The following is a 10612-nucleotide window of genomic DNA, read 5'->3' on the forward strand; positions in this document are numbered from 1 at the left end:
ACAAAATTTTGTCTAAAAAAAAAAGAATAATAATAATAACTAGATGCGTTTCTTGTTGCTAGGGCAACAAGTGGTCTTCCGACCGAACTTTTCTCCAGATCGCTGTGCTACCTCACTTCATTTAATACTTTATTGAATGTATTTTTTTCGCGTTTATGTAACACAGTCTTTCAACATAGATCATGATTATTAAAGGATTTTTGCAGAATCTCTGTTAAAAAAGCTTAAAAAAATAAGCAAAAACTATCTTACATGTCTTCACAGAGAAAAATATCATTTACAACTGAAAAAAGAGAGAAACAATCTCCCGCCCCAGCAGGATTCGAACCCGCAACAATACGAGAAAGCTTGGATCGGTCATATGAAAGATATGGAGATAACGAACAGTATTCAAGCTCAAAAGTCCATTATACAATACAAAATAGGAGCAGAGCAAACACGGACCTCCAAACATCAGAGGTGGGATCAGGTGCCATGGAGGAGTGAGCATCCCCTGCCGACCGGTCACACCTGCCGTGTGCTCCTTGTCATGATCGGGAAATCACGGAAAAATCCGTCGACAATTCAGTGTGTAAATAATGGCCTAACAATTGGTATGAAAAACGTTAGTCAGCATTTGACTCAATGATAAACTGTATTTGCTGACAAGGCCATTGTATCGACCATAGAACTTACGAAATGATGACTTTAAAACGAGACAGCTGATATTCTTGTTTCATCAACTTATTTGTCAATAATTTACCTCGTTTTAGAAATTATACATACGTAGAGCATGCTCTTGCGTATCGAATCAACTGAGAGATATATACCCCGTATGCAGGTGATGAAGGTATATTGCTGCATAAGTAAGGGAAGTTGACGATTGAAAAGTTAAAGTCATCACGTTTATCATAAAGCTTGGTTGTTAGATTACCATTTACATCTTTTTCAAGTAAAATATACAAATATGAAACAGATGTGTCAGACTCTGTGGTATCTTTTATCTCAAGTTCACCAGGACATATCGTATCGACATAAGAATGGAAATAGCCATTGTTAATTGACAATACGTCGTCGATAGATCTAAATGTCGAGTTGAAGACCACAGCAAGTGTTTTCTTCTTTTCACGTACAAGATTTTGGACAAATTCTGCTTCATATGAATACAAAAAAAGGTCTGCTAATAACGGGGCGCAATCAATCTAATTAAAATTAGATGTTCCGAATCCGCTACCGCTTCTCAATCTAATTAAAATTAGATGTTCCGAATCCACTACCGCTTCTCAAACATCTAACAACATCCCATACGGGGTCACGTCAGAACGACCTTTTCATTAGCCAATGAAATCGCTCTTTCCCAAGTTTTGGCTGGTAGTTCGGAGGTTTTCTACGTTATCTCCTTATAATGTAAAAGCCCGAGGAGTTAAGAAGTGGGGCAAAAATGGCGGATACACCGAGGAAAACATGTGTATTGGGTGATGTATGTATTGTTTGCGGGTTTTCCTTTCTTGTGTTAGAGAAAACAGCCGACGGAAAGGAAAATTTACATAAATATTATGAAAATAAGCTTAAATTAAACGCAGAAAGAATCCAATGCATACGAAACGTAACCCAAGTAAGTATAGAACTTGAAGGTGCAAGTAGATCTAATGCAGGTGTGTGTCGGAAGTGTTTTAGACAAGTTGAAGCAGTTATAAAAGCAGAGGAGAAAAACAGTGTTACTAAACAGAAACTTAAAGAAGGTGTAGAGTCTGTGTATCGAACGCAGGTGATGCAACTGCCTTCTCCTCGGCGAAAAAACATTACGAAGCGGATGTTGAGCAGCCCTGGTGCAAGTAAAACAGAGAATAGACCTGCGAAGATGCTTGCTAGTGTGACATACGTTTCACCTGTTAAAATATCTCCTTTCAAGGAAATAACTGGCCAGAGACAAAATGAGAGACAACATCTTCAGGTAAATGAATGACATCATTTCAATATTTCCCAATTTAGATCTATAAATATCTGGGACCTATATACTATAGGTACCTGTAGGACCTATATACTATAGGTCCCTGTAAATATTTTGTCCTCTAGTACATTCCATTGACCCTCACAACATATTAGATTTATTTGAGATAATGCTAAATTCCCAAGTATATAGCCAATATGGGTGTACAGCCCAGTATTCTGCAAATACATGTGTATATTTTTTTTAATAGATGCAACAGGTCAAAGCTATGGAGGGCATATTTGGTAGGTATCATTATTGTAAGGATAAAAATATTAATAATAAAAGATGTTTATTTTATTTCATTCAGTGATATCTGAATGAGATTCAGTGATGGAAATTCTCAGCAATATATTTTATTTTCATCATATGTAATTTTCAAAATGTGTTATCACATAGGCTTGTCGATGGGTATTGAAGATAAACCTAAAAAGTCATCTAAAAGATCTCTGGACTTTAGTCCAGTAGTACCCCCTTTAGATGGATCTGTGGAGGTTATTTATTAGATTTTTAAAAGAAATTTATTTGTTTATTATTATTGTTATTAATCATTGTTATTGGTATTAAAGACTAACTTTAAAAATTAGGTTGAATTCCTACTAATTATAGGTACTTGAAACTTTGTACACATATTAAGAACCAGTCATGAACACTTACATGTATATGAAAAGCAGAGAAATAACTTGTTCATGATTGCCTTGAGTTCAAAGTTCTCTTGTGCCAAAACTGCATGTTCAGTTGACTTGATGAGCTCCATTGCTTCAAAATTTATACCTGACCAGGTGTGAAACATTCATTAATTAAACATCAACTGTCTTTTTAAACAAAAAAAAAAACATTACTAATTTTACTCTATGGTATTTCTAGTAAGATATAGTTTAAAGTTATCAAAAGGAGCTTATTTATTTGTTTTGTTGTCGTTTACCTGATTTTTATGTAGAACTGTTGACAAAAATCAACATTTGTGCATGTGAATTATTATTTTTTTTTATAGGATTTTATTTGTTTGTTGAGACTTGACAACTTTCAACAAAGGAAAGTTCCTGGACAAAATTGATGTAAGATACAAATTTCTGTGACTGGCAATTTCTGCTTCATTTTTGGATAAATGATGTAAACATGTTAAAATACAAAATACAAAGGATGATAAGCATATTTTTACATATCTTGATTTGAAACTAAAGATTTTTTTTATAATTGTTATGAAATATAACTGGACATGATGACTCACAGTTTATAATTATATGTGTATGTTATTCCGTCATTTGACTTCAACTGTCAGATTGTAATTTTAATCATTCTTTATAGGTTTCGGTGTACTATCCAAGTGGAAAGAAGACTGCTCTTATACAGAATGAGACTCATCAGAAAATCTGCAAGGCATTGATCCGTTGCACAAATGTTGATAGTACCATTGTGGAAACCATGTGTTTGTCTAATCCAATGTGCATTATAACTGGAGCAGCAAAGATTGTTAAATCGGAGAGTGTGAACATCTGCAAGCGGGGATCTGGATGTCCATTACAGAAGAAAGACTATGGGGACTTCTTCAACTTCAGCTGGGATCACATTCAGGAATACCTCCAGGAGCATTGCCCTGCTCTTCTGTCTATTATCACTGCTACAGTTTGTGATTTGACACCTAGTGTTTCTAGTAAACCATACCAGCATATAATTCTCACAGCCTGTATTGGATTGCATGGTAGAAGCCAAGATATGTCTTTGGTACAATATGTTGTTGGCTTCATTCTAAAACATGGTGGATGTACGGAACGGGTAATACTTTTAAACATTCAATTAAATTATAATTCTAGGCTGAATTTTTAAAATGTATAATGATCCTGACTTTGTAGTTCGCTAAAGATAAAGTATCTTAAATGTGGATAAACAGGTATTATCATGATTATAAAAATAAAAAAAAATCTCATCCCTAATTAACTTATGTTTGGGGTCAGAGTTTACAATGAAATTGAATGTTTATGACTATCTTTATTTGGAAGGTTGTCAAAGAACAAATCTCATCTGATAAATTTTAGTGTGATGAATCTAATTCAATATTTTTGTTAACATTATGTAACAGGATATTGAAAGGTTGTCCAAGATTGGACTGAGTGTACATCCCACAACTCTCCACAGGAAGCTGGTGAACTGGCAGAATATTCTTGATACCGATATCCTAAAGGCTAGGGATTCCTGGGCAAATGGTGGACATTCTACTTATCAGATCATCGGGGATAATTGGGACAAGGATATATTGCCTTCCTACAGGACACCTGACAGAAAAACAATATCACTGCATTTATTCAATATGTATGCAATTCTTGACAGAGTGGTGTTTGCCCCTGAAAACCATGATAGCCAGACTGATAACATTGAACCTTCAAAGTTTATTCCATCGGTGGCTGAGCAAAGGCAACTTATGAAGGAGTTGTGCTTTCTTATCTCAACATCCATTATAGAAAATCATCCCCAAATGAATGATCTTCTCGTAAAAGTGTACCCAAAACACTTGGAACATACATATTCAAGATATGCAGGGGAGAAAACTTCACAGGTAATCAATTTTGCAGATTGATTTAAAATCTTATTTCATGAAAAGGGGGTCCATTTTAGTACACATATTTTTTAAAATGTGTGAATGAACTTTTGGAAGCCCTGGACAATTATTTGAGGGATATTTAAGTCTGTTCATTTGATCTATAAATATATAGTGTGTGCCCTCTCCGGGTATCATGATAATCATATTAAGTAAATATAATATATAATTTTGAAATTTATTTTCAGTATCCTTTAGGACTACGGGACTGTAATGAAAACAAGACGCAAGATGTGATTCATCTTTTGAAGGATTTGTCAAAGTTATACGTCCCTTGCAAAGATGACACAATTGTAGAAGCAGTGTTTTTTGGAGGTACAGAATGTATATGTATATAGTGTAAAAAGGAACTTGTGTTTAATAATTTTATTCAGCATCACACAGATGTACTTGCATTTTTGTGCAATAGATGTACACATAAATATTATCAATGGGCACATGTATTTTAATTAATATTAAGTAATATTTTTCAAACTACATTTTGCAGGAGATCGCTTGACAGATGAAAGAGTACAATCAGCACAGGAAGCAATGAAGAATGCTGATACTCCATTGGAGAGATTAGAGGGGTTCATATCAAAAATAGAAGATTTCCATCGCATGATGAACTTCTTAGAGGTAAGAATTGTTTACATGCATGATTCAAAATTCTATACTTGTAATTTAATGGGATCTGTTTTTTAAACATTTGTTAAAAACAATTACCCACTGAATGATGAAAGTACACTCTCCAGTGCAATAGAACTTAAACAACTGTCAACATTGCTTGATGATGGTTGCTAATGAAAAAAAAAGATGACTGCACAGAATTCATGTGCTCACGGTTAACTATTACATTTTTTAAAAAGAAAATATTCAGTATGATATTGTAGTTTCTGTTCCTTGGTTGACAGTGGTTTTGTACATGCACAAGTTATGAAATATTAGATGTCATATATTTTAGCAAAATATTTTATGAAATATTAATATCTTATTTACTGGATAAATTGATTAAGACTCTACCAACTTGAGTTCTCTTAATTTTTTTAATACTCTTTTACCTTCTCATTGAATTGGAGAAGTATTAAAGTACATAAATATTTTATTTTTATATTCCAGGCAATTCATAAACTGACTTACAATTCCCAAAGTGGCTCAGACAGATGTACTGCTTACTACTTCCGTAATCTTTTAAACTTGAGAAATGTCAAGGGGAAAGTGTGCAATTCATTTCGAGCATACAAGATGTTATATTATGTTATTTTGGATGCAATCTGTTTAGTAATGTTCCTAGCAATAATGAATTCTGAAAGTGTTGATGAAGAAATTCAGATTCCAGAAGATTTTGACGACAAGACAGATGTAGAGAAGACTGAATGGATAGAAGGTATAAGTAGTCAGATATTGAAGAAATGGTTTTTTGAAGAGTCAGATGATATTTGTGAAAATTTAAGGGAGATAATTTCAAACCCAGATCATCCCGATAATTACTGGATCTCAAATCTGCAAGAGGATGGTCGTTTCAAATGCCATCACTGTGACAAGACATACAAGTACAGCAATACCCTACAATATCATGAAAAAAAATATCATGACGTCAACATTGAAAAACCAAAGCCTAAGCAAAGAAAAAGAGACAAAGACGAAGTAAATGAGTACATAGTTATGTTATTTCGGTTGACACTTTTACTTAAAAATTTAGATTCAGGAATTGATATGGGTGATGGACAAAGAGTCGTGCGCTCAGCCAAATATGAGCTTCCAATATATAATCTGACCAACAAGGTAAAATACATGATTGGGTCTATTCATTTAACAGCCCTTACATCAGGTATTCTTCCAGAACACCAGAAAAATCGACTCATTGCAAACAGATTTGTCAATGTACAAGGTGGAAAAAACAATAATATTTCATTAGATGAATATTTAGAAATGCTTAATAGGGACAGTAAAGTTGTTGCATCAGGGCATCAAACAAAAGACAGCATACTGCAGAACTCAAAAAATTATCCTCATTTAGTGAATATCAAGGATCATTTTGAGGAAGTAAGTGGAATAAGGAAAAGAAAGGGATTTCATCATTTGCCGTCATACAAGACAGATGTTCTAAAGGTTGTTAAAGAATTGACTGATCAGAATGTCTTGACAGTAAACCGCCAGCGGAGATTGGATTGCAAATCTTTAAATCCAGATCGAGATCTTTATTCCTCAGCATACAAGGGACTTTGTACCATGATCCATCGCCATAAACCATCTGCTCCATTCAGGCGCTTGAGGGACCCACACATATGAATACTGGTAGTGGTACTAGACATGAAAATCATGCCAGAATACATTGAAATCCTTACTATATTCATTGAGTATTACCTATCACTTATGTTGTAGGTGATTCATTTGGATAAGACTACATGTTGTTATTTTATATATTGCCATACTTAATGCATTTTGATTTGAAAATACTCTTTTTAAACTTGTGTGTATAGATGTATGAAGGAGATGGGTGAACAAGGCTATTAAAAATGCCTGTAACTTCAAATGTATAAAAGTCATCTTCAGCTTGTGAATTTGTACTACTCTATGCAGCTGATGACAAATAGAGGCATTTAAATCATGTTTGTGATATGTCCCTTGACTAAATAGACTTAAATATTTCTCAGAAAGATACAATTGTTACATTATAAAAAAATATTTTTAAGGTGAGGTAGGTCTTTATTCTATATTTTGTTACTTAAAAATTCTACATTTTGCACATACTCTAAGCATGTTAAGTATTATCTTTCAACCCCCCCCCCCCCCCCAAAAAAAAAAGAGAGAGAAGACCTACTGTACTTATATGGAAAGATTGTGTAATAGTATGAAGAAATGATCATTTTTGACAATTTTGATGTGTGTAAGCTATTTTGTTGATAACTTTTTTCAATCTTAGTTAGATTGCTGCAAATTGTAGTGATTAAAGAAATTTTTGTCATTTGATATAATTTTTTTTTCTATTTTTCACACAGTAGGCATAATGCTGGCCCGGTCCGTTTGTCTTCTTTGTGCGCGTTATAAAATGGTCAATTGAATATCAGTAAAAACTTGACATATATGCTAAAATCTTTTTATTGTTGATTGTTTTTGAAAAATATACTATTGTTTGGCTTTCAGTGTTGGCAGTTATTAATAAATGCTTCAAATAAATGGAAATATGGTCTACTTTTGAGTCTTCCTTAAAAAGTTGAATGATTATGGAAATACACACTTGCATTCAGGGTTGTCCATAAGAATTAAAATAGCAGGGGAAATTTAAAAAAGTAGAATGGAGGTTCCTCCCTTAACAAAGGGATAAAGGGAATACCAAAGTAAACAGGGGATTACATCATTAAATGTCTTAGGAACAAGCCTGTGTATTGTCAGTTTATATATAAAAACTGTTCTTTGGGAGATCTTTCAAAATTCAATGTCTGATAAAAATCTATATTGTTTAATTTTGGGTGGGGGTCATACAGGTTTAATACACAAGTTATATTACAAAGTATTAAATACAGATACCTGTACTTAATAAATTTGATTTTATGTTTAAGGTCTCAAAGTTTGAAAACTGTATATGAACTAGTTTTTTGTCAGACATTGAATCTTTTGATCTTGCTTAACTTCACTTATAATCTTTCCACATTCTAGTGATTAACAAGGAGGTTAAATGTTGTAGAAAACAAGGATTGTATAGATTTATTAAATTGCCAGTGAATGTGATGAAACAAGTCCAAATCGCATGAAGGTGAACATTAACAATCATTAAATTGGACAAACTGTTGCTGAACCATCTCTGTGTGGAGAATCATACATCACTGAATATTTTTAACATGGCAATTTAAATTAAAACAGATTACATTTCAAGAGATGAAATAATCAAACCTTAAAGGCATGCATAATTGCTTATTCAAGTTCTATGTCTGATTCCATTAAAAGTTCGACATCATCATCATAGAGTTCGGTAGATTCACTGTTCGTGTCACTCTCTGAGGCTGGTGGTTCATCTTTTAACATCTTCTCAAGAAGAAAAACATCCTTCTGACAGTCATTACATCTGCACAATAACACACATCTGTCACAACATGTATGGTGTGGATCTTGTGATATTAGACCAAGTTCATTTTCCTTCACAAAAGGTTTCAAAAGTACCTTTCTCCTGCAAGTTTGTGAAATGTACACATCCCTCACTTCCTGTTCCGCTTTTCTTAAATGGTAAGAATTGTAAAGGAGCAAGGCAAGTGCTGGAGTTCCATCCCGACCTACACGACCAATCTCCTGAATGACCTCCACTAATTGCTTTGGAGCTCCATATAAGATCACATTATTTGCACTTGCCATGTCTATCCCCATTCCAAGGGCACTGGTCGCAATAACAATTCTCAAGGAACCATTTTCATTACAAAGGTCATCCAGTATTTTTTTCTTCTTTGAATCTGGTGTCTCAGAATGAAACATGTCACAGAATGATACACAATCCGGCACTTCTGAAGTTAAATAATGATACAATTTGGACACATCCCGAATGCTGGTGCAGTATATAATTGTTCTGGGAAAAGAGTCTAATCCATCAATCATCCAGGCCATTCCTAAATCTACAGAATTTGCAATTTTTTTCACAGCAAGTTTGATGTTGGGTTTGTCAGGTGATAATCTAATTTCAGTTGTGTCTTCCTTCAAATTCAACACTTTGCGGACTCTTCGTGAGATTTTATGTGTGCAAGTTGCACTCAGTGCCAACACTGATGCAGATGGGAAAATTGAACGTAGTTCCCCTAGGTAGCTGAACCATTTCCTAAATGCATCTCTGTCTTCATCATCCTTTTCGCCCCTAAAAACATGAGAAATGAAAAATTCTGATATAGTTTTTTTCGGGGGTGTTAAACAGATTTTACTTGATATCATTATGCACTGTGTCCTTCATAGTTACAAAAATGAGAAGGGCCATTAGTTTGTATCCATAGTGACAACTCTAAATTCAATGTAATTGAAAGCTTGAATGTGTAAAATCTTTATTTGTTGTATTAAAATTTATAATAATTTCATTCTGAAAAAATTGCACATTCTAATTATTTAGTAGCAGTTAAGATACACTGATATTGGGATATATTCAAAAATTACAAAGCAATTGAAAATACTCACCAGCATGCAATGGTGTGAAACTCATCAACAACAATAGTTGATACACCAAACTGATGCAACTGGTCTCTGAATGAGCTATCACCAACAAGCAACTCTGGGGACCCAAATAGGTAATCAAATGCACCTTCCTTAATAATGCGGTCAGCTTCCTGGGTACCATCTAATAATTAAAAAATTTTTTTTTTAAATATCACATCAAGTTTTCATTCATTTATGCTTGCACAGTTTATTCAGGTTTTTCAATATCTTTAGTGAACAAGTTATAATCAATGCTGACAGAGATATAAAACACTTTTACATCTCTGCTGGCGGTAGCGGATTCGGAACATCTAATTTTAATTAGATTGGGGCGCAATTGGTACCCATGGGAATTCCAATAGATTGTTGGAAGACCTGGTCTCCAAAAACCACATAGATATTGTCAATCAGAAACTCAAGCATCTTTTTAATGTCAACTTCAGAGTACTTGTGTGTACAATCAGAATGTTTTTAAACAAAATAATTTTGCAAATGACCAATGACAAGGTAAGTATATTTACGAGTTCCATTTTTATTGAAAAAGCAGCTGTCAATGATATCAAAAAGCCTGGACTTTAATTTATCGTGGGGAATGGTTGTGTATAAAGTTGAAAAGTCGTAAGTTTTAAAGCTGTTGATTTTGGTAAAATCTTGTGATTTCAAATTTTCCAAAAGTTCCTTGGAATTTTTAAGTATCCACATCTGATTTACACCACTTCTCAAATATATTGTTGCACAGTACTCTTGAAGTTTCTCCTTCACCACTGTTAATATCTTAGTGAGGATTAAAGATAGAGGCTTGGTTGAACATATACTGGAACCCGCTATGTATCTTTGTTTGTAAGGATTTTTATGAAGTTTCGGAATCCAATATAAATATGGTAATTCGAATTCATTTT

At 33.7% G+C, this 10612-nt stretch overlaps 2 protein-coding genes across 2 annotated transcripts; one reads left to right on the forward strand and one right to left on the reverse strand.

Moving 5' to 3' along the window:
- Nucleotides 1-2918: 2918 nt before the first annotated feature.
- On the forward strand, nucleotides 2919-6874 carry LOC133187463 (uncharacterized). Its single transcript, XM_061322852.1, has 6 exons — nucleotides 2919-3027; nucleotides 3278-3745; nucleotides 4050-4523; nucleotides 4754-4880; nucleotides 5053-5183; nucleotides 5664-6874. Exons 2-6 carry the CDS (start codon nucleotides 3395-3397, stop codon nucleotides 6834-6836), a joined length of 2256 nt encoding a protein of 751 aa, XP_061178836.1. The 5' UTR covers nucleotides 2919-3027; nucleotides 3278-3394; the 3' UTR covers nucleotides 6837-6874.
- A 1582-nt stretch (nucleotides 6875-8456) lies between these two features.
- LOC133202514 (bifunctional 3'-5' exonuclease/ATP-dependent helicase WRN-like) lies at nucleotides 8457-9864 on the reverse strand. The gene is made up of 2 exons (XM_061338388.1): nucleotides 9696-9864; nucleotides 8457-9384 (listed from the first exon to the last, which is right to left on the reverse strand). Exon 2 carries the CDS (start codon nucleotides 9138-9140, stop codon nucleotides 8460-8462), a length of 681 nt encoding a protein of 226 aa, XP_061194372.1. The 5' UTR covers nucleotides 9141-9384; nucleotides 9696-9864; the 3' UTR covers nucleotides 8457-8459.
- Nucleotides 9865-10612: the final 748 nt, after the last annotated feature.

This window comes from Saccostrea echinata, unplaced genomic scaffold, assembly GCF_033153115.1.
Source record: "Saccostrea echinata isolate AGI-Se365-2 ecotype Australia unplaced genomic scaffold, CSIRO_AGI_Sech_v1 ptg000001l, whole genome shotgun sequence".
Taxonomy (NCBI): Eukaryota; Metazoa; Mollusca; class Bivalvia; order Ostreida; family Ostreidae; genus Saccostrea; species Saccostrea echinata.